Below are 23,738 nucleotides of genomic sequence, written 5' to 3'. Positions count from 1 at the left end.
TCACATAAAAGTTCCTTTTGATGGCAAAATTTTGGTCCTCTCATCTATCAAATCTCAGCGACCACTCTCGAATTCTTTAACCATTATTTTCCGATAATCGTTTGGGTGTTGGGAGGAATAGATCGAAAATAAAAAAGCAAATTAAGCAACACAGTTTAAAAATAACAAACACAAGTGATTAATGGTAAAGGGTAAGGCAATCTCTTTGAATCCCACATGTAAAATATATTTACAATTTGCTTTGGCTCTATTTACAATGTACGTGTACTTTGAACATTAAAATAAGGTTATACCATATAAAAAGTTTCACTTTGCTGATTTATCAAAGAACTGTTTTTATATTGTTTAAATTGACGATTCTGGTAAATAATTGGCAGACTAATGTCAAACATTATAACCCACAAATGATGTCTTCATATAAAAACCATAGGGTTTTTCTAAGTAATGAACGCTCAGAGCAAAGTGCACTGTGTTTGGTTCTAGAATGATAGAAAAGGGCAGTTTTCTTGTTAATAAGGTTTTTCCTTTGCCTTTCCCTGTAATTCTGACTTTGTACCTTCGCTTCTTGCAAGCGTTCGCTACTTCGAAGGCTACGCTGAGGTTTTCACGTTTCCGCGTTACTAATAATAAGCACGAATCGCTTAAGTCTTTGACTTCAGAATTTGTGCCAAAACTGTTTGCTCTGAATACGGTTTCCAGTACATCCGATCCAGTACTAACTTCGAACCATTTCCACGCATTTTTCTCGCTTATGTTTCTTCCATAGTGGTGCGAATCGCAAACACATAGTTGCACTTTGACATGTTCATCGACACATTTCTCGTACTTACGATATATGCTCACTCTTCGCGTCCCCATAACAGCAGGGAAACCCTTTCGCCTTTCTGCTAAGATTCCTAGAGGGTATCTCAATTGAATTTCAAATATCTCTCTCCCTGGTAGGACAATTAGATCCATTGTCAGAAAATACTCTTCACCAACCTTCCTTCTGCGTATTTTTTCAAATCGATGTCCAACCAAACGTTGACATTTTCCAAACCCCCCAGCAGCATTGGGAGTTGTAAGATATTTCTCCTGGATTTTGTTATTAAGCATTCCCAAACCAAATTCGGCAAGGAATGTGAATTGAGAGTCATTATCAGGAAACTTTTGGTCCCATCCCTCACACTTGCAAACAGCTGAGGGTTTGATCGATAGATCTGCGCATGTACGGTTGGCTGGTATTTCTGAGAAGAGACCTTCCTTTAAGTATGAATTGGATGTCGACCTTTCAGAATCTCCAATCGACATCACTGTGTTGTGAAGATCCAGAGTTGTGAGAAGACGTTTCTGGTTTGTGACCATCGCGCGCATTCGTCGTAATCCTAGAATATTAGCAACGTTTTCTGGAACTATGGCAAATAACAACGAATCATAGATCTCTCCCCGCCCCTCCATTGTCTGGAACGAAAACTTCGTTGTTTTTGGCCCGTGATCAGAGAAAACAAGTGTCAGAGTGTCTTCTTCATGAGCAATGGCGTGTAAATATCCTGATAGAACGTAGTCAATTTGTCGTATGCGGGTTCCTGTCACTTCATGTCCAGCATTTAGGTGCGTATAAGCAAAGATTGGCTGTCTTTTACCAGAATCAATATATCCTTGAAAAACGCTCAAGGAGTAATCTAAGAAAAGCTCAGAATACACTTTACCCCCGAAGCAAATCTTGAGGGGCCGATTAAATTGGTTAGTAACATTGTACTGTTTGAAAACATCACAAGAAGAATAAGACAGGCCATAGTCATCCACAGAATAACCATTTACCACATCCTGAAATCCACTCCAGCGATTTTGGAATTCCTCTCGACTGTGAGGCGTCTTGTTTTGAAATATGTTGTTGGTGAATAAGGATCCCCATTCGTCAAACCAGCAGCTATCTTCTTGCAAGAGCGTGTAATAACCTTGATTCTTCAACTTCTTATACAGCAACTCTATTTGGTATGTGCCATTTGAATGCTCAATGTAGTTAAAGTCGCTTTTTCCAGACATGAAGGCTCTGACATTGTGAAAGGTGAACGGTGCTGAACTTTGCAATAACTCGAAGTCTAATACTGTTGCGTTTATTGACTCATTGTAAACAATGTTTCTTAGCGTGCTGACTGTTTTAGGCAGAGAACGGTAAAAATGTGCGCGCGATACCGAGTCTAGCATTAAAATGTTGATGTTTATTAGACTTGGGTCTTTCTTTTTTGGTAGAAATTCTGAGTCCTCTATATCTAACAACGGAGGAAACATCAGGATTTGCTGGGCGTATTTCTTACGTCCCGTTTTGCACCGAAGAAAGCAAAAGCTGAACTTGCGTAGTGTGTTCACGATTATAAAATGTCCCAGAAATCTCTCCAGAGCAGTGGAGTTGTTGAACTTATATCCCTCCTTCTCCTTGTCCACTACGCCCTCTAATGGGTGGATTCCCGTGACGCTCACGGGATGTCTCTTGCAGATTGATAGATCACAGTGAATTGTTAGCTTACTTTCGGGACTCGTTCGCCATGTTTCTTCAATTGAGCAAATATCCTGCCCTGGCCCTTCATTGCAATGTGGAATTGCTTGGTGAATGTTGTATTCTTTATTCGCCTTTTGACAGTCTTCTTCCGTCGATACGTGAGCAACACATGATACATTCTCTTTCTGTTTCATCTGCTGTCTCTTGTTTTTGAATTTTCTAATACCCATATATGGACAAGCTGCCCCTATCGGAAACTCCACTTGACCTTCACGGTCTTCTTCAAACAGTGTCTCGAAGACACTAGAGCTTTGGCTAACAACACGATTGTGACCATCCATCGTATGAAGCTCAATAGGTAGATCATAGATATCACTGGCATTCCCGATGTTAGAAGACGGAGAAATTTCCCTCAAAGAATCCTTCAGAACATCGGTAGAAGGAGCTAGAATTTCTTCAGTCTTCTTCTCAGGAACTGGCTCGCCTTTGGACGCAGAATTCCAAATCTGATCAAAACTGCTTGTTTCATTTTTAGCCTCATGCGAAATTTTTTCAGAAATATTCCTAGAAAGTCCCTGCATCATAGTGTTCTTGGTGCTTTCAGTTGTACTCTCTTCCTCTTCATCCCACCAATTTTCGAGGCTTGGTGTGACACTTTTAAGCTTGGGAACAGTCGCTGGTTGAAGTAATTTAGAGGTAAATTTGTTGTCATCAGCAGCTGTACCTTCTGTTGAAGAAAGCAAACATCTTAAGTAGACATTTACAGTCAAACTAAGTGAAGCGTACCCCTCAGGATTACATTAATGATTTGATTATTTGAATATTGAACCCGATAGCCGTATTCGTTTTGAAAAGGCGCTGATCATTGTTGAAATCAGAAGTCCATTTCTGATTGGATTATGCAAACACGTGATGATGGATCGGAACCACTTCCACATGGCGTCAGACATGGTGGGAAAGGTGAGTTCGAGCGTTGTGTAGAGCTTCTTGTAAATGTTGTAAATGGAATGTTATCTCTAGCTTTTTTAGCCTATTTACATCTTGACGAGCTTGTAGAAATTCTTGGTTGTATTCTTGGTGGAAAAAAATAGTTTACGGGCGAAGCCATCGCAAGACTTTTTTTTATTTCGTGAATATTTGCGATCGACTGTTTACGAAGTGTTTTTACAGTGCAGTTTGTTCATTTTCAGGATTCCTCGTCAAATAGAACAATCTTATTGGACTTCAGGAATGGACTTCTAATTTGAACAATGACCGCGCCTTTTCAAATCGGATACGGCTATCGGGTTTAATATTCATATAATCAATCCATTATTGCATTCGTGAAACGGCTAGCGGGTTCAATAATCAAATAATCAATTCATTATTGCATTCTTGAAACGACTGGCGGGTTCAATATCCAAATGATCAATTCATTAATGTAATCTTGAGGGGTACGCTTCACTTAGTTTGACTGTGAATTCATACGTCAAAAGTAAGTTTCAATTTATTATGTGCGGTTATTTGCCTGAAATGATTCAAATACAAAAGTGAGCATTTCGATTGCCAGCATATTGAAGCCTGTATTCTGAAATTTTAAATATACAACCTGTCGATTGTTTGTGTGGGAAGATAAAACCATGTAAGCAGTGTTTTGAAGTGAAATTCTTGCGATTTACATTGGTTTATTCGTGTATTTTTCCAATTGTTTCCATTTATTGTTTTGTTTGATTCTGAACGAGGCGCTATTCACCAAATTCTGAATTTTCCTTCAGTTACCTTTCATAATGGTACGCTCGATGTCTGATGCAAATAAAGCAAAGTGTCTCATTTGTGTTCTTGTGGTCCAAAAATAAAGTCCTAAGGCCACAGCAGCAACAAGAAGAAAGAAGGCCTGTTGGGAAAAAGAAATTTGTCAGAATGTAAAAAACATACTTATGAACTCGGACTATGGACTTGATCGCTCAATTAAGACCTACTCAAGAATAGCCTCTCTTACTTACTCATTCCGCTATCATACCATGTCTGGTTCTAAAGTATCTCTGTTTTCTATAAAGAAGGTCTATTTGTTCTTCTATCCGTTCGTTGGCGTGTCCGTTCAGCCTATCCCTTCATTTCTGTTTGTACGTCACTACACATAAGGTACTGGAATCTGATCTGGATTCATCCATCTGTCTGATCAGTTAAGATCCATCAATGTACCTATTGCTTGGTGGTTTGTCTGTTGGTAGATGGGTTTTTTCAGTGAAGTAGTAGATGGTCATGCGGCCACGAAGACCAAACCATTGAGGTCACTTAGGCCAGTTGTTACGCATGTGGTCTGACAATAAATTTCGTCAGGTGACCCAAAGTAGTCAGCTAGTCACTTGGTTTGATTCAAGTAGACTTTCAGTGGGCATGTGGTAAGTCAGAGGCTTAGTTAATTTGTAATAGGGATGCAATTTTTTTATTTGAATTGAAGATAGCATGTTTTGTGCATTAGGTAGCGTCGAACGTGGAAAAGTCAAGATTTGTAAGTTTAAACACACCTGTTTGCCGGATTCGAAAGATCCCTTGCTTAGGAAATGAAAGCAAAATGTTTAATTTTAGCATTCCTTTGTCCGACTTAAGCTACGAAATCGTCAACTTCTGCAATGTCAAGCCATTTTTGTTTGTTTACGTTGTTTATGCTCTTTATCAGATGACGTCTAAATCTTGTAAAGCTGTATGACGTTTCAGGAACTTTTTCGCGATTTTCGAGACATACTTGTGATCGTGGCGAACGTGATTGTGGCAATAATGGCCACTCTGAACGTGTTCGTGCCGATCGTGGGTATCACAGTCGTCGTTGTCGCGATCGTGGTCATCGTCATCGTGATCGACTTGATCGTAGTCGTCCCGATCTTGGTCGACGCGATCGTGGTAATCTCGACCAGCGGTCGGCGTTCCGATCGACGTATTCGTTCATGACCGTTCTGCTTTGTTTTTATACGATTGATCGTTTGAACATTAGGGTTGGGGATAAGGAGGGTGTTTTGCATGATAATATAGATAGAATACTTCAGTTTTAATGACAGGATAGATAATCCTCTACATCTCTTGACAGTCAGAAAGAAGGCGTCGTATTTGATGCACTCAAAAAACCATCGCTAAAATGGACTGGTGTTTTTACATATAATCATTGTTCCATGACAAGGAATGTCAAAGAGAATTTAGGCTCATTCAAATAAAGCCCAAAATCTAACAGCTTCATTTCTTTGGACAAAAGTACGAAATAACTGGCGAAAATTTGTGCAGCTGTTTTTCAGAACATTTAAACGATGAAGAAGAACCAGAGGAATAAATCCATGTCTACAAAGAACACAATGGTCGCCTTCGCTTTCGTTGCAGAGAGCCTTGAAAATTGCCCCTTCTTGCTGGAATATTCCTTCTGTTGTAGTATGACATGCTTGTGGAAACGACCAAATACTTTGAGCGTTTCTATATGAAATTCAGTTTCTTTGAATCAAAGAGAAATGTCTTTGAAATGTATTGAATTATATGAAAACATTTTTCAGTGCGCCTTTCCAGTCCTTATCGTTATACATGTTGCTAACCGAGTTATTCCAGCATAAAGAACGTTAAATATTGTTCATTATCACTGAAACCAAATCTAAAGTTACAAATCAGCTCCCAAAATAGGACGTACCTTTCTGCTTCGTAGACCAAGAACAGACATCTCGTGCAACCTCGCTTGCCCTGGCCAGAATCTTTTCAAATCACTATTACTCCAGCAAAATTGAAATTTTCTTTAGAGCCAGTGCTGTGCTACACTTCATTACTTAATCCGAACGTCTTGAACACTAGGATTTTATTACTTCACACGAAGCTTACAAAAAGCTAATATCAGATGTTTTCAATTTTCGTAAAGGAAAATATTGTGCTTTCCGAAGTTTTATTACCTGCCAGATCCTTAAGCAGGGTTCGTATTTCTTTTAACAATTGAATTAACAGGTTTAAAGCGGGTACCATTTCAAAACTTCATCTTGTTTAGTATTCGGAGAAAGGAATCACAATTTGTTGATATTTATAATTCATTGATTTATGTAAATCGGAACAATGTTGTACTACTTTGCTTAATAGGACAATTTTCTCAAGGTAACTTTGTTCACACTCGTTCAGTAGTCCTGTTGGTTTAAGGTGATGAAAATATCTCTTGATCCAATGCTTTCTTGCTGGACAGTTGGGATTTACAATACTTGAAAATAAACCCGGACTGGCTCCGAAAGCAAACGCTCAAGTTAATACCTTTTCAACAATGTTTGTGAAATAAAAAAGCTTCTTCACGTCACTCAGAACGAATAACAACTTGTCGATGCTTATCATAACTAAGGTGAAACGGATCAATAAACCGCCTTTTTTAAATTAATGGGGTACCGAAAACACTTCGGGCTCCAAATAGACCTCTTGCATATACGTCAAATAATATGCGTATTTGATAACGTAAATGACGGAGAACTTTTGTATCTGTTTCTTGGTACTGACTTCAATTTAATGTGTTTGGCCTCTGAAATTTAAATACCAGTCACTTTCTTGGCGGTTAAACTGACTGTCGATCAAGGTTAATGATCGATAAGTATAATTTCCCGAATGCCCGGATGGTAATCCTAAAAGGGACTGTTGTCGGTAGTAATAAGGGGGGTAAGTTTCTGAAGAAACTGTGGTGCTGCGTCGGCGGGGGTAACAAGGTAATTTGATGATAATAGGGACTTTAAGCAGTCAGAACGGCAGCGCCACGGAAAACGTTGATTAAAAAACGAGTTTCTACATTCAGTTAGAATTTCGAAAATGGCTGCATGTTTTTACCGTCTCATAGGGCGCCAGACCTCAAACTCAACATAACACATAAAAGTAGCGTTGAGTTCCAAATGTAAATTAAAATAATTTGCCGCCGCGGTTTCGCTTCGCAGACGACGCAAATTTTGGTGATTTCACGTTGTTGTTTTGCAAAGGACGGCTAAGAAATGTACAAAGTTTTAAACGCACGTGCTGGGCTATTGTTCTGTCAATTAGATCTATTGTTTTTCCACGTTCTCGTTGCCGTAGCCGTCGTGGTTTGCTTAGTCCCTAATGTAAATTGGCTACCGTAAAGAGTTTCAAAGCTCTTTAAGGTGGCCAATTTACTTTATAAACTCTGCTGATAACACCGAAATTACATTATTTTCGGTACCAGCCGCGTGCCAGGACCGACGTTTGGACAAGATGAGTAGAAGTCGTCATCAGAAACAAGGGTCATACCATTTACTTGATTGATCAAAGTGACGGGCACGAAAAGAAAAGCCAGAAAAAAGACAAGGAAGCATACCAAGAGAAAATGGTTTTGCCAAAAGAACCGATAATCACGGTAAATTGGCCGCCGGAAAGAGTGACCTTTCGAGTGTACAATACAACACAAACTTTATTGACACTCCTTAAAGGGGGTTTTTCGGTGAGTGGTAGTCGTTCGTCGCTTTGAAGATGCATGGGCTAAGGCTCGAAACGTCTGCTTTGGAAACTTTATGCAGTGGACAGTTTACATTATCAGCTTCGTTGATAAACCAAATTATCTTGTAATACCGTCCACCGACGTTGCACCAAACTTATTCCCTTTATCCAGTAAAATCAAGTTTGAATGACTCAATAGTAAAAGAACTACAATTATCCTTAAGAATTGTTTCTGTGTAAAAACGACCACGTTTTAGTCCAGTCCACTAAACACTTTCTTGCCTTAAACATTGACTTTGACAACTTTAAAGGAAATTTTTGGTTGAAGAATTATGGTCTTGTCTCTCATATAAGCACAGAATAAAAATCGAAAGGTCCCCGGAGCTAGTTGAACTAGCACTGGAAGCTTTTTCGTTAGATGCACATGTTCCTTCTGATTCGATATGTCAACTTTAACCAGGAAAGTCCGGTCAACACAGGTGTTTAAAACTTCTAACGCAACTGTTTGATTAAAATGCGTTCTGGTTAAAAGAAAGAGACATTTCTCTCGCCAGTCAAGTACTCGAATTCGTGAATGAGTACCGAAGTGTTTGGAACGATGTGCCATTTGTAGCATGTTCCCGTCATATTTTACATCTGTCGCACCAGAATATCTTTTCGTTCGCGTCTTGTTGTTCGAAAAGTGAAAACCTTTCAAACATAGATTAATCGCTGGACCGCTCTTTGCAGTAGGTGTAAGGTCAAGTTGAAGATCTCCTCTTCGAAAGCCAAGTACTTTTACTAACTCTCCACTTCCCTGGAACAGAGAGTTTGTGTTGCCGGCCTCTAAAGAAAAGCTTATTGGAAGGTAAATGTTGGTTTCAAACAACTTTCTTCCAGGATGTGTCACTAAATCTAGAGAAAGAACACGTTTGTCCTTTCTTTGGTGAATCTTTTCAATGGCGTAACCGATTAGTCTCTGGCATTTGATATGTGCTTTATTTAACAAATAGAAATTTTGCATCACATCTTGAAGTATGTTGTTTAGTTCCCCGAGAGCAAACTCTGCGATCCAGGTGAATCTTGGGTCATCATCCGGGAACCATTCTTCCCAACCGCGACACTTGCACAAGGCTTCTTCACTGATACCAATATCTGCGCATGTTCGATTGATGGCAATTTCTGCTAAAAGTCCCTTACTGTGCCCGCGCTGATTTCCTCCAAAATTACCGATCGAAACAATGGTATTGTGAAGATCAATGTGAGATATTAACCGATGTTGGTTCTGAATCAAAGTTTCCATTTGTTGTTTTCCAAGTTTCAGAGATATTTGCTTGGGTATAATCATAAAAAGAAGGGGGTCATACATCTCATATCTTCCACTAATGGTGTCCATTGAATACTTAGTTGCTGTTGGGCCTTGATCCGACGTTACTATGGTCAGAGTATTTTCTTCATGCGCCATGGTCTGTAGAAACATCGACAGCCGCTTGTCCAGTTGCCGTATGCTGACCCCTAACTCGTCTTTCGTTAAGGTTAGATAAGTGTAAGAGAAGACCGGTGATTTTGTCTTAGTAACTCGTAACGCAAGGTGAAATTTGTCTATGAAATCGAAGATATAGTCGAAAACATAACGACCGTTCAAACAAGAAGCCGCCGTCGTGTGATTTCCATCGAGTTTATCGCTGACTCTGTACACTTCTGTCGCTTGGCAAGCTACATGGGTCATTCCAGCGTCACAGTGGTTCCATTCCATGTTCAAGCTTTCTCCCAGATTTTTATAATCAACCCCCAACCAGCATTGGTCAGTTTGGAATATATTTTGATATCCTAGCTTTTTCAATGTAGAAAACAGAGTTGGTCCTTGGACACGAGTTTCTCCGTAAGTTTTCCCTGAGAGAAGAGCTTGAAGATTTTGCGCCGAGTCTGATGTCAGACTCTGTAGAAGTTCGAAATCTAGGGCGGATGCTGTTTTTGAATTGTCATAAACAATGTTCCGTAGTGTGGCGACAGATTCGGGTAATGATCGATAGAAATGAGGTCGAGACGTAGAACTCAGAACGACCATGTTCATATTTAAGACTGCAGGCTGTGGTTTGTGATGTTTTGAGTTTGTTCCAGCAAGAACAGGAGGGAAACTCAGAATTGTTCTGATCACCTGAGATGTGTTGTTTTTGAAACATTGAACGATACAAAAATTAATGCCATTTTTGGAATTTTGAATAACAACCGAAGAAAGATTTGCTTCGATATCTGCTTTGGAAACAAATTTGTGCCAGCGATGTTCGTCTTCAAGTTGTCCAGTGTTAGGGTTCAGGTTCATAGCATAGATAGGATTCCTTCCGCATCTTCGAACATCACAGCGTACCTTAACTTTGACACTTCGATCTGAGCGCCATTTATCACTTATAGTACAAAGGTTTTTCTCAGTTTGCTCCTTGCATCTGGTAATGGGAAGACTTTCTATTTTATATTCTCCCCCTGCCTTTTGGCACTCATCCAAGGATGGCTGTCGTTGAACGCAATGTTTATTCCTGACGGAACTGTCTTTAAATTGAATATAAGATTCCTTACTTAATCCTAAATAAGGGCAAACTGAATCAACTGGAAAGTACTTGTCATTGCTTACATAGTGTATTAACTCCTCTATGTTCCTCTTTTTTTCACTTTCACTCGCAGAAGGCAGGTTGGTTTTCACTTGAAAACTTGCTTTTCTTTCTATCAACTTTATAGGTAATTCTCTGGGTGCTTTTTTCCGCTGGTGTACTTGTTCTGACCTATTACTTCTCTGAGATGCGGTTCGTTCTGGAATGACATCAGGACCGTCCACGTTTCTCACCAGTTCTCTCTGATTCGCAAAATTTCCTGTCAACTCGATGTTAGCAATAGCCTTACGTCCATCATTGTTTAAGGTCGAAGGAGGGAAAACAAACTCTTTTCCTCGGCTTTCGAGCACAACCATATCTATAAATCAAGGACAAAACAAATTAATTGTCGAACAGATTAAAGAATTGAGCGAGTGAGTGAATTTTCATTCCATACCCCAATATACATGTAGTATGACTAACATAATATCATGAGGTGAAAACGTAAGTAAGGGCTATTCATCTTATACTAGCGCTGAAAAAAGTAGAAAACTTTCTTTTGTTACACTAGTGTTGATATCACAACATCCTTAAGCCGGTAGTCACCTTGTGTAAGGTGGATGAATAAAGGGGGTGAGTTTCTAAAGAAACTGTGGTGCTGCGTCGGTGGGGGTAACAAGATAATTTGGTAATATCAACTAAATTGAAATTATAAATTGGCCATCGTAAAGAGTTAAAAAGCTGACGTTTCGAACGTTAGCCCTTCGTCAGAGCGCTCTGACGAAGGGCTAACGCTCGAAACGTCAGCTTTTTAACTCTTTACGGTGGCTAATTTAGAATTTTAACTTAGTTGATATTACCAAATTACCTTGTGCAAGGTGGCTCGAACTTCCCTCCCACAAATTCAGTTTAACTTCATTTATCTCGCTTTCCCAGTTTCCAGTTGTCAAAACGGAAGGGAATGGGAGTATAATAAGCTGGACTGTAGAATATTGCGTCAACTATTATGAACAAGGAGTAGACATACATACACTTGCCCTTTGAGGACAGGTCTCTCTATCTTGTTCGTTACGAGTGTCTTGGTATGAATTTAGGCTCAGTGGTAAAGCGTTTCTATCAATTAATTGATTAAAAGTCATAATATCATTGTTACTATTATTATCAGTTGTAGTATTATCATTAATATTATCATTATTATTGTAGCTATTATTTTCCTGATTATTATGAGCAAGACATTGGTCTTGAGTTCATTTCAAAGCTAGCCTGCGAGCAGGTCCTCAGTTAGTAGCGCTGGACGACGTAGGTTTTTCCGCTAACGGGAAGATTTGGCCTCATACTTTACCACCGGCGAATAAACACTCGGGCTGAAGCGCAAATGATGAGTGCCTGCTCGGCAGCTATTTCAAAGCAGGGAATAATTTCCTCCAAACGATTGGTCACCATACGCGTTTATGACAAAGGGACGAATTTCGCATCTGACGCACTTCAATCAAAGACGGTGAATGCCGCCGCACAAGGAATTGTCTCACAAAGAACGCGCAAAGCAAAACTAAACAAAGACGTTAACGTAGCATACCTTGAAACTCGTCGATGATAATGAGATAAAGAAATGTTCCCACATAGAGACACGATCCAAAGAGAACCAGCATTGGGAGGATGATTGCTCTCCTCATTCTCATTAACAACTTCGCTATTCTTACAATTCTGAGCCAATAGCGTCGTGTCTTGCACACGCGGATATCTTAAACATTCTACTGCAACTGATATCAGCTTTTCTCATTCCATGACGTCAGCAAACAAATTTTTTTCCCAGGAAAACTCACTATAAAACAATCAGATCATCAAGTTAGATAATTAAGAGTTTATAATAAGCAATATATAGTATAGTATAGCGTTTGCCATGCATGCGGTAAATACTATATACAAATGGAAAGACAAGCAAAAACAAATAACTTTTGATGTGTTACGATGATTTTCACTGAAATAAAAGTCCACCAACAAGGTTGCAAGGTTGGATCGTATTGTTGGAAAGGCGGTCACCACCACTAAGTGTCGAGAGCTATCGAGTGTTGCATTTCAGTTTGCCTTACTTCGCCCTGTTATTGGTCCAGAAAACTCGAGTCCAAAAAATTAGATGAAAAACTAAAAACCAGTAATAAAAGGGTAACCCACATGTACATTTCCTACGCCAGTGGCAGCTTGCTTGTCTTTAATTCAAGTTGTCATTAGCTTTTTGGGATATTTTCGTTCGTTCTGATTAGCTGATGCGAGCGCCTTTGTTTGTTTGTTTTTTCTATAAAACTCAAAATAGAAAACCGTCGCATACAAGCGTACATTATGCTAAGTTAAGCACTTTGTTTAAACTTAGTGTAAAAGTAGGCTTTTAAGAACGCAATTAATGAGGATAACTTTCTCTCACCATTCACACCACCCAGGATCAACCTAACATGATCTTTTTTTTTTAAAAAGCCCGCCTCAATTTTTACAGCCATGGTGTAGGCGCCCTTGATGAAATTCTGAGGGATCAGTTTAAAACCTTGCAAACATGTTTGTGTTTTTGTTTAATCAAGAAACAAAGTACTGATAATTTAAACTAGAAAACGTAAATCTGTCAGCTTAAACGTCCGCTTTCAGCTGTGAGTTATAAGTATTTATTAATGAGAAGGAGATAAAACACTTCATGGGAATCTGAATTTTACATCCACAACCATTTTCTTCTTTAATTTGGGCCTTCAATGATCTCAGGCGATGAATAAGTGCATATACTGTACGTGTTTCGGCTAAGTTCTATGGTGTTAGATGCTGGTTCACTGACCTCGCCAAGCACAATGCACACAACAGGTTTTCGATCCCGAATCTTGATGACATTCAAAAGTAACACGCTTTCTGTGTAAACCTAATATAGTAAAACCACTTTGTCAGACTGATAGAGGAAAAAAGAAGAAAAAAACTTACAATAGGTATTGACGATTTACAATTTACACTTCAAAACTCCAGACAGTTGAAAAGTGATCAGGAAGTTTTACTAGATGCCTTAATCGAGCTCAATCAGTAGAGCAGACTCTACGGTGAAATATAAACTTTTTCCAGGACTAATTTTCTTTTCGTGAATCAAAGGTTCTATCTGTTTTCTTGAATTACGTCAGATAAGGTGCAGCGTTAAGTTAAGTGAAGTTAAGTTGAATCAACTTCAGTTAGGTCCCTCATAGATTAACTCGTAATTAATTTAGCCTGAGATGCCACCTTTAAATGTGTACAATAAATGCATGCATATCATTTTTGAATAAATACGAAAGTGTTCAAGGAGAGTTGGAGATTCGTAATCTCATCAACTTGCAAAATAAACTGAACCCGAATAAGAAGAATCATCTCTGACTTTTATAAAGTTGCTTCACTCGAATTATCAAAGCTCACCCTAGTTGGCTAACGATCTATCGTTGCAAAGTCCAATATGATTAGGCTAGGACTGTAAGCAGTTGCCTCTTTTTCTTCTTGCTTCAATCTTCACGCATGTTTCCATGACAAGATTTTCTTACTGTTGTAGCGCCGTGATTGTTGATCGATGAAACTGATTGAATAACTCAACTTGTTACTATTACGAAAGCATTCAAGGGCTCTCACTAGGACCCAACACTAATCCAATACAACTGTTGGCTTCTTCGAGTCGTGAAGTTCTACGAAATCTTCGCCTGACACGTCGACAGTGTTGCTTTGTAAGTCATGTAGTCCTCTGGTCCAGCTTACGTACACAGCAAAATATTGCACTGAGGAAATAAACTACTACAGATCCATAGGAATCTTAAAACTATGTTCCTTCGGGGAAAGTTAATGAATGAATGCCAATTGAACTTAGTTACCTTACTCATGCAAGCTCTTCGGTGTTGAAAGCGTCGAGGTTAGTCGGAACAATATTATTTGGGATGATTTAAGCTTCGTGCGAGCTGGTTTTTACACTTGGACAGCAAAGAAGCAGATTTTCCAAATATCTTAGCAACTGAGGACTAAAACTGTTTGGATCTGCAGCGGCATTTAAAACACCCAGATAGTAACTTCTTAAAACAATTAACACACAGCTCTTTAAAACTAAATCAAATAGCGTGTTGACTTTATCATATTCCCCGTTTCACCATGAGTTGATTTGCATACAGGCCAACAGATGATGAGTTATCCCACACCTAAATAAACTACTGCTATTGCTGTCGCAGAAAGAACGCAAATAGCGGCGTCCTTTTGTCTAAATCGCTTTGCCCTCAAATGACTCCATCCCTCGTATGTTGGACTCCGGGTCGACTACGGCCACGGAGAATGAACATCTAAATACAGTGCAAGACTCGAATAGAATTACGACCTGTCACATTTCGTCCAAGACTCTTAAAGTTTTTTTTTTTCATGGCTTATAAGGATTCGTTGATCGTCACGCATTTTTAAAAGCTTGTCTAAAGCGTTGTTTATTTAAGACTCAGGTCAAAAGAAAAAGCATTTTGACGTCGCTTTTGTCAGCCTGTGTTTACTTTCACTTGCGAAATATGTACGTTATGAAAACCCGCGGAAGGTAGGCAAGTGCCATGTTTGCACTTAAAACATCATTTCTTGGCTCCAAAGTGACATACTCCATCAAGTCAAAGAATGATAGTGAAAAAAGCGCAGCACGGTTAGATACTCCGTGAATTCTCCTAAGGGGAGCGCATGGCATACGCAGATTTGCATACCGATGTTCTTGTAGGTAGGTTTTCTCTAAAGCACTGATTCGCTCAAATAGTAAGACTAATTGAAGGTTCTCGGTACATTTTAGCAGAAAGTCTGGTTTTATGTCTCTCTTGTATAATGGTTTTGTTTCAGTTTGATAAGCTAGTTAGAGGGCAGGGAAAATCAATTTGTATCGGTTCAAGCGATTGGAGAGCGGTCAACTCACTTGAGAGTGATTCGGATCGTGCTGTGCTGGAGTCCCTGAAAGAGGGGAGGGGAGAGGGGGGGGGGGTCGGGTGTTCAAGTCCTAGACCAGACAAATACTCAGGATCTTGGCCCATTTACACCCTTACATCAGTATACACACCCACCATGTTGTTCTCTGTACATGTCCTAATGTGCTGACAGAGAAAAATTCTAAAATAAGGCAAATATAGACTGCCGAAAAGTTTTTAATTGCTTTTAATCGCTGCTCGTGAGGTGAGAAGAACACAAAAAGCCCACTCTAGGTATGTCGCGCGAAAACGCGCCATAACAACTCGACTGACTCACGTTTTGGGAGAAGAGAGGAGAGGCCCACGGCGGAGAATAGATGGCGATGAAGATCAAAAGCGTGTGTATGCATACACTGAATAGCTTTCAAACTCGTATGTGTTTGAAAGGGGCTTAAAAAAAAAAGATAAGAATAAAAAAGATTTCAGGTAAGAAAACAAGGACCAGGAAATGGGGAGATGGGGGAAGAGAAAGGAAGAAGGCAAAGGGGATCCCCGGGGTTGTCCGGGAATTTTTGCTAGGGGGTTCCTAACAGAGATTCAGTGATCACATATCTTTTTTTTACACTAGAGCCAAATAATCTGGCAATATTTTCAAGATAAGTGAATTTTTAATACTGCAGGTTGAATAGTAATATGTGATTCTGTTTTAGAAAGAATTATTATTGACATTTCAGACGAGTAGCACAAATACCCGTACTTCTGAATGGGGGCTAGGTAGGGGGCCGGTCTTAACCCTTCGGATCTTCTACATGGATACACTTTCAGCTAATCGAGAAGAAAAAAATCGATAATGTTCGCTCGAGCACCAGAGGAAATTATTAATACTACAAAGTGACGCGCTCAGGTTCATGTTTGTCACCACACCTGTCCTTCACTGATTCACTTCACACCCCGATCCTACCGAAGAGCATGAAGTTGAATTATTCGAAATGTGTCTGTCTTTGAAGTAAAGAAAATGATTTATTTCTAATTTTTCTTTGTATATAATTGGATGGCGCCATTTCTACGAGGTCGAATGACTCATTATATTTCCATGAGCGCTTGAGCGGTTTTGAAGCCCTTTATATGCCCGCCTTTTGTCACGAAACACCAAAAATTACTATTTATAAAAGTTTTCTACACCATATTTTGCGTGTGTGTTTCCGCTCTTGAATTTCTTTCACTGACTCCGAATACGGATTATCAGCCATTAACTAAAGAAATTACATGAAAGTGAATGAAAGTGAAAGAAATCAGGAACAATTCACCGGAAGTACGCATGAAGTGTTTGCAGAGGGGAATGGTGCCTACTTCCTGTGGTTCATATATGTCTGTGCAGTCGCGCTTTAGCGATCAGATTTATTCCTAATATGTGTGCTTTAAAGGGCGCTGAAAACCTTCGAGGTCGATGAAAATGGACAGAAGAGGCACTGGTTGATAGAAGCAAAGTCCGCTGCAACTTAAATTTAGCTGGTTTGATACAAATCTAGTCAAAAGAAGGTATCTGAAGACAGGCAACATGGATTGTACTTTGGTCCTCATCTACGCGCTCGTGAGAATGTCATGTCTTGGTAAGTCGCGAATTAGGTTTGGGTAAGTTTATGTTATTCGCGCCCCTGTTTGGCCGATGGGCTTCGTTAGCCATCGAGGAAAGTGCCCGAATGTTATCTTTGTAATGTCGTTTTGTTTGGGTAACGAAAGTCGTAGAGGTGACTCTTTCGCAGCTGATTTTGTCAATATTACTAGCCTTCCGTTTGCCAAAGCACTTGAGCTGTTGATGAAAGATTGGAAAAGGGGCGAAACTTTTTACATCTTCTTTAAGTAAAACCAGATTGAACAGATAATTAGGATTATACGCATCCATTTTAAATAGGGATGTGATTGTCTGTCTTTGAATAAAGGCTGATAGTTTCGCAAGAAACTGTTTGGGGCTGCGTCGGTGGGAATAACGAAATAGCTTTTGTAATCGTTACAGTGGTCAATTTACCATTTCAACTTTGTTGATATATCCAAATTATGTCTTTGAATAAACCGGGTTGTTTGGTACAAAGGCATTTGCGAGCATGCAAATGTATGAAATACAAGCTCACAACAATCAGAGCCATGGGAGTGTGTAACTTTATCACGTTTCGTGTTCCATCAAACGAATGAAATGAACTCTTGGATTCGCTTTCTGCAATTTTGATGTTAAAGATTGAACGAAGTTTAGCCCGATCTGCCTTTCGCACATGGAATTTATTTCGTTCTCGTTCAATGACTTAATTACCATTTTGAACCACCTCGTCTGGGAAACGACAGTCACTATTGTAATTTTGACAAATTAATTGATTTTAAATTTTTTATAAATGTCACAGTGGAGATAAGAACAGAAGCAAAACCAGTATAATTTGTATGGAACAATATTACAATTTTTGTGTAGTGTATTTTTATACTCGTGAATTTTGCCCGTCATTGTGATCTGCAGGAAAAGACGGAAGACGTTTCACTTTGTTGTTCTTATCGGCATGGGTCATCACATGACTTGGCTAAAAAAAACGGGGTCAGACATTAAAGGGCATTTTATTTGATTTTTAATTTTTAATTTTTCGTATTTCCAGTCATCTCAAGCATCAAAAGGTTTTTTAGGCTTGTGTTTGGTTCAAGCCAATTAATTCTTCCAAAGGCTATATTCCTTTGATTATTATTTTCATTTTTATTAGTTTGTTTTTTTTTTGTCTGTTTGCGTGGTTGTTTTTTGATCATGACCTATCTGTATTGTACATGTTATGAATGTGAAATGAAATTGAAATTATAGTCCTTCAGTTCCATTAAAAAGGGAACCAAAGCTGAAAGCTTCAACATACTTATTGCTTTGTTAAAATGATTAAGAAAAGATTGCAAGGTGTCCACATATTTGATCACTTAAAGTGTGAGAATCAGACCACTGGAAACCATTAACAAAATACTATATTTTCAGCATTCTGGAAACCTGAACATGTTTCATCTCAGACGACATCAGAAAGCCTTTGTGTCTCACAATAAACCAGAATAACCCAAGCACAGAATATAACCAATTAGGCAATTTATAAACCATACAATTCCATAACTGAACTATAATTTTCTTTAACTACAAAACCTCCAGTGTCAAAAAAGAAATTCCAGACAACATCTGAAAAAAAATTTGGATGCATCTCTCTTCCAGTGCTTTTCTTTCTATAATCAGATGTTTGGGAAAATGCTTCAGAATTTATTTACAAAGGCTTTCTTATTCTCTGGCTTGCTTGAGCTTTTTCTTCATGAACATGTATTTGGAAAATATATGGAAAAGATGCAGAATAGAACAAGTGATTTTGTCGATTGTTAGAGACTGGTGAGCAGGTATAGCAGATCTTTAGGTGTGGGAATCAGGCACAAGAGTTGGAAGATGGAGGAATAGATAAAAATCAAAATGAAAATAAGGAATTTAGCAATGGACATTGCATGCTGGGTGGCTCTTCTTGTCCATTGTTTCCAGATGGAATTGGAATTCAAAATGTTGGTTTTTGCAGAGGGAGTAAAATTGGAGGACCCAGAGAAAAACTCTCGGAACAAGGACGATAACCAGCAACAAACTCAACCCACATGTGACACCAGGTCTGGGAATTGAACTTGGGCTACAGAGGTGGGAGGCAAGTGCTTTCACCACTGGGCCATCCCTGTAACCCAATTGAATCTGGGGTTTAGGCAGTATACCTCCATCTTGGCTGCAATCATGTACTAGCAGTTGTTTATGCAGTGCATGTAAAATACATTAGTAAAATTTTGAAATTTTTGAGCCTTTACTCTCAGAAGCAGCCAAAAGGAATTTCTCTTTTCAATAAGAATACATTTAATTTTGAGCAGAAGCGTGATGAGAAGAAACAAAAACATAAACCTAGAGATATTGTTTGTCTTAACATTAAATTCTCAGTGCCCAAGTTGCTCATAGAGAAGTATGGCTGACACAATAGAGATTCGTTATTTAGATTGAAGTTGTGTTTAATGATTTAAGACTTCAAACTTCAGCTCTATATTTTTTTAAAATTGTATCTGTGATCTACTTGTAATGTGTACAAGTATGTAACAAGCAGATGTTTATTGCCCTGTACTGTACCTTTAGATGGTAATTTGACACTTGATACTTGCACTAAGAGATCAGAGTCGACCATACTGATTATGAATCTTTGAATTTTAGTCTATGCAAACCAGGCTTCTGAAGAGGAACATCTGCTGTTTGTGGTATCAACAACTTCTGGTCCTTTAATGGCAGCCGCATCTATAAAATTTTCTGGCTCGATCAACACCACAACCTCCAAATATATTGCACAAGGTTCCATTCAGACCCAAGTTGCTACAAGTGGAATCGATGTTGGAAAGTCTCCATCATTAACAACAAACCTTGCACCCACTAGCACGTCAAAAGGTGTTATACTGACAGGTTCCGCACAGGCAAGCATGGTAATTCCATTAACACAGACCTCTGGAATCAAGCCCTCACAAACACCATCAATTGACCCTGTGCCTGCAAGTTCACTCAACATGCAGATGTCTCGGTCTCTCAGTTTGAGTGTGATAATTCCTTTACCTACAACTTCTTTCCCACCAGGTATGTCCTACTGCAACTCTGTTGTTGGCATTAATTGTTATTTATACTCTAGACTGTAATTAATGTGTAGCGTGAAAAGTTTGGTAGAATTTTTTTCTACTGCAACTCTGTTGTTGACATTAATTGTTATATTCTAGACTGCAATTAATATAATAGCATGAAAAGTTTGGGGGAATTTTTTAATCTGCTGACCGGCCATTTCTTGTGTTTTGTTTGGACGATTTTTTGTGGTTGGCAATTGCTAAAATTTACTACACTGTAAATGTAATTCAAGACAGTGGTCTAGCAGTGCCTGGTGGCCTCTGGTGCTTTACTTTTGCTCTTGGGTGACTCAGGAATTTTAGTTTTTTCATACAAAGCATAGGCTGGGCACCCTAGATTTCACGGTTTCAAAGCACTGGGCTCCATTCAATTTTCCTTAGAGCACAGCCTTGTAATTTCTAATGAAGTGTAAAAGGATTTTATTCTATTTTTCATAATTTAGTTGGCCATTGACCGAATCGAAATATGGCGTCCAATTTGAATTACCATTGTTTTAGACTTACTAGCCTCGTCTTCACATGGAAAACACAAAAGGATTGTCACATGCGTGAGAGGCTAGTAAGTCCAGAACAATGGCAATTCAAATTAGACGCTATACATCGATTTGGTCAATAATGCTTTTGTTTGGCAATAGGTTTGTTGATGGAGGTAAAAAAACTGCTTCATTTCACCTTGATGATAAATTGGGTCATCACTTATGCCATGTTTTAATTTAAAGCAAAATAATTCAGGAGCCAGATGTTCAAAGGGCAGATCATGCTACCCAATGGATAAACTGCTATCTAGTGGAAGAGTGTGAACAAAACATACTTTGTAATGCACCAGATGAAGATTAATGTAGGAAATACTGTTATCCACCCTGCAGCCAGATCTTGCCTCCTTACTTTCACTTCTTTCTCTCAGTTCTTCTAGCATGAAAACTTGATTCTGTTAAATTAATTTACAGTTATTACACTGTACTTTGCTTGATCTATGATAAACTCTCCTTCTGCCAGGTGCACTAGATCCTCCAATCATTCGGGACACCACTGTGTTATCAGCTACAAGTGTACTTGTCAAGTGGAACACGACTTCAAATCAGCCTATTGCTACCAACTATTCAGTTGAATTCAGTGAGGAACTTTTGTCTTGGAAGCAACCAACTTGTAACCATTCTTTGGTGCAAGGTGCTTGTGTTGTAAATCAGACACAAGCTGTCATTCTGCTCCTCAAACCTTATACAAAGTACATTTTTAGAGTAGTGGCAAGGAGCCAGTTTGGAAGAAGCAATTACAGCTCAGAGAGCACATTGGTGGTGACTGATGAAGCAGGTAAAGTTACTGTACATGAATGACTGCTATCTCTTCTCAACTGAAGTGGCCCATTGAACTGGAGCTTGCACTAGTTTCCTCAACATCATGCAACTAGGAGTGTTACTACTCCCCCCTGGCTAGGATGCTAGTTCACTGCAAGATTACCCCCCCCAGCATTTTTTAGGACTTCCCTGACAATTCACTGGTATGCATGGATACCCCTGGGTGGAGAGAGAGGCACTAGGAGAGAAAAGTGTTTTTCCCAAGAACACAAAACAATGACCTTACCAGGTCTGAAAGCTGGACATCTCGACCAGTGATACATTTATATGGTCAAATGTTGTTATTTGAAAATTATTGATGATTTGTCTGTTTGTTTGTTTAGTTCCAAGTCAGCCACGCCAGGTTGTGGCAAGGGTTCTGAATTCCACTGCAATATATCTGAATTGGAGTGAACCAGCAGAAAAGAATGGTGTGCTTCTGAAATATCAGGTGTGGCTTGATTTAATCTATAATCATTCACTGCAGTCTACATGTACATGTTTGTTCTTGGAAGTCAAAGAGTATATGAAATGCTTTTAACCATTTCTTCAACTGGAAAACAATGGCAGTTTTAAGCCTCTACAATTGTACTGAGTGTTATTATGGGTGAAATAGATATAGGAAAATCTGCTGCCCTTACACTGACAAAACATAAGAGATGGAGAGGGAAGATATATCCCAACACATACCACATTTAATATGCTCACCAACGCTCAAAATGCTTGTCTTTAGATTATGTTTTAGTTTCATTTTGACTTCATTAACACATTACAGCAATCTTTTCCTAGAGGTTCTGAGCTAGTGTAGGTTGGATTGATAATAATTTTGACCTAAGCTTTTTGGTTATGCAAGATTCAATGGTGTGGGGTGAAAGCCCTTCAGTTTTTTTTTGCTTTGTCTCCTTTTTTGACAAATAAATGAAATCTCTCTTACTCCACATTCAGAGCTCAAAATTAACCATCTTTCTTTTGTTTTCCTCAAGATAAAGTATTCTGAAAGGGATTTCTCAGGGAAGTCAATCACTCAAATTGTTGGCCCGAGCAAAAGTGTTAGGGTGACGCTGTCTCCTCTGAATCCGTTTACATTTTATGTCATCAATATCAGTGCATTCACAAGTAAAGGAGAAGGAAGACGTGTCACTGTTATGAAACAAACATATGAAGGGGGTGAGTGAAAAATTAAAGTAGTTAGGACATGGGGGGGAATTTCTCCTTCAGGGGGTCAAAAATGTAGGTCACATACATTGTATATTTTTACCACAATTGGCAGTAATTATGCAGTCTGATTGACCAATTTGCCTTTGTCAATTAGAGTACATATGATGCTTCTCACATTAACGTGTCATGCAATGTGTCACGCAACTTGTCACGTACTGTTTTTTTTTTATTGTCAATATTCTGTTATAAACATCCACATTGATTTAGCATGATCTGTACTTTTATTGACAGTGAATAGTTTTATTGACAGTTTTTATTGACAGTTTTTATTGACACTTTTATTGACAGTTGATAAGAGTACAGACTATGCTGAAATACTGTTGATTTTTTAAGGATACAGCAAATCACATGAACAAGGGTGCAATCTGTTGTTTATGAGTGTGAGTGGTGTATTGATATACAAGCTGAAATGTTGAGTGGGTGTTGAGAATTCAGGAACAAGATAATTTTTTTTGAGTATAAAATAAAGGGTAATTTTTCTCATATTTCTATTATTCTTCCAGAGCCTTCATCACCTCAGAATCTCTCAACCAAGACTCTTAATTCAACTGCAATCCTTGTTTCTTGGAAAGACCCAAAGAAGCCAAATGGAAAAATAGGATATAGGCTTTCATTTAAGGAGACAACAGAGCCCAGTTCATTGGCTAAGTTTGTGTATGGTGGGAATCACACACAGTTTATACTCTCCAATCTGAAGCCATACACACAGTACACTTTCACTGTGACTGCATACAATGTGAAGTACAATTTGTCAAGTTCTGGGTTATCTGCCATGGAAACTACAGACCAGGCTGGTAAGTTTAGTGGTAAAGATCTGATGACACTTTATTTTTAGATTGTTTACTGTTTTTGTTTTTGTTTCCTTTTGTGGAGTATAGCAGATTTTAGTTGAACTTACTTCAATCCACTCATCAATTGATCTTTAATTGCCACACATTTGTGAGGATATTAAATATGTTACATTATCAGTAACATTATAAATGAAATTGTTATATACCACACAAGTGAATAGTGTTTTTTTGCGTGTGCTGATTGGCTAGTTGAGAAGTCAATAGCAGCTACTATTCACCCACGAAGAGCCGATGAGACAAAATCCCTCTTCAAGATTTTAATTTCTGACCATTTTTCGGTACATTGA

At 38.8% G+C, this 23,738-nt stretch overlaps 3 protein-coding genes across 3 annotated transcripts in view; 1 reads left to right on the top strand and 2 right to left on the bottom strand.

Annotated features, from left to right (window-relative positions):
* Positions 1–92: 92 nt before the first annotated feature.
* LOC111345140 (uncharacterized) lies at positions 93–7,751 on the bottom strand. The gene is made up of 3 exons (XM_088740409.1): positions 6,126–7,751; positions 4,238–4,352; positions 93–3,206 (listed from the first exon to the last, which is right to left on the bottom strand). The coding sequence occupies exons 1-3, from the start codon at positions 6,153–6,155 to the stop codon at positions 385–387; spliced, it is 2,967 nt and encodes a 988-aa protein (XP_088596535.1). The 5' UTR covers positions 6,156–7,751; the 3' UTR covers positions 93–384.
* Positions 7,752–7,856: 105 nt separating this feature from the next.
* On the bottom strand, positions 7,857–12,279 carry LOC111345143 (uncharacterized). The gene is made up of 2 exons (XM_022952418.2): positions 12,041–12,279; positions 7,857–10,843 (listed from the first exon to the last, which is right to left on the bottom strand). Exons 1-2 carry the CDS (start codon positions 12,141–12,143, stop codon positions 8,184–8,186), a joined length of 2,763 nt encoding a protein of 920 aa, XP_022808153.2. The 5' UTR covers positions 12,144–12,279; the 3' UTR covers positions 7,857–8,183.
* A 4,447-nt stretch (positions 12,280–16,726) lies between these two features.
* LOC111345144 (receptor-type tyrosine-protein phosphatase S) overlaps positions 16,727–23,738 on the top strand; it is a 37,138-nt gene continuing 30,126 nt past the window's right edge. The window contains exons 1-6 of the mRNA XM_088740408.1: positions 16,727–16,975; positions 19,597–20,007; positions 21,045–21,359; positions 21,727–21,833; positions 22,366–22,549; positions 23,104–23,394. Of these exons, the coding sequence (XP_088596534.1) occupies positions 16,924–16,975; positions 19,597–20,007; positions 21,045–21,359; positions 21,727–21,833; positions 22,366–22,549; positions 23,104–23,394 (1,360 nt within the window). The 5' untranslated portion in view covers positions 16,727–16,923. The remainder of the gene's footprint in view (positions 16,976–19,596; positions 20,008–21,044; positions 21,360–21,726; positions 21,834–22,365; positions 22,550–23,103; positions 23,395–23,738) is intronic.

This window comes from Stylophora pistillata, chromosome 12 (assembly GCF_964205215.1).
Source record: "Stylophora pistillata chromosome 12, jaStyPist1.2, whole genome shotgun sequence".
Classification (NCBI taxonomy): Eukaryota; Metazoa; Cnidaria; class Anthozoa; order Scleractinia; family Pocilloporidae; genus Stylophora; species Stylophora pistillata.
This window is presented reverse-complemented; position numbering and strand designations above follow the sequence as displayed.

Coding starts and splice junctions, on each gene's coding strand:
- LOC111345140 (XM_088740409.1), bottom strand. CDS start 6,155: ATGTCTGTTCTTGGTCTACGAAGCAGAAAG. Junction 4,353..6,125: donor TTGGTCTACGAAGCAGAAAG/GTACGTCCTATT, acceptor TTTTCCCAACAG/GCCTTCTTTCTTCTTGTTGC. Junction 3,207..4,237: donor CGAGCGTACCATTATGAAAG/GTAACTGAAGGA, acceptor TTTCTTCAACAG/AAGGTACAGCTGCTGATGAC.
- LOC111345143 (XM_022952418.2), bottom strand. CDS start 12,143: ATGAGAATGAGGAGAGCAATCATCCTCCCAATGCTGGTTCTCTTTGGA. Junction 10,844..12,040: donor TATCATCGACGAGTTTCAAG/GTATGCTACGTT, acceptor CTTGATTTATAG/ATATGGTTGTGCTCGAAAGC.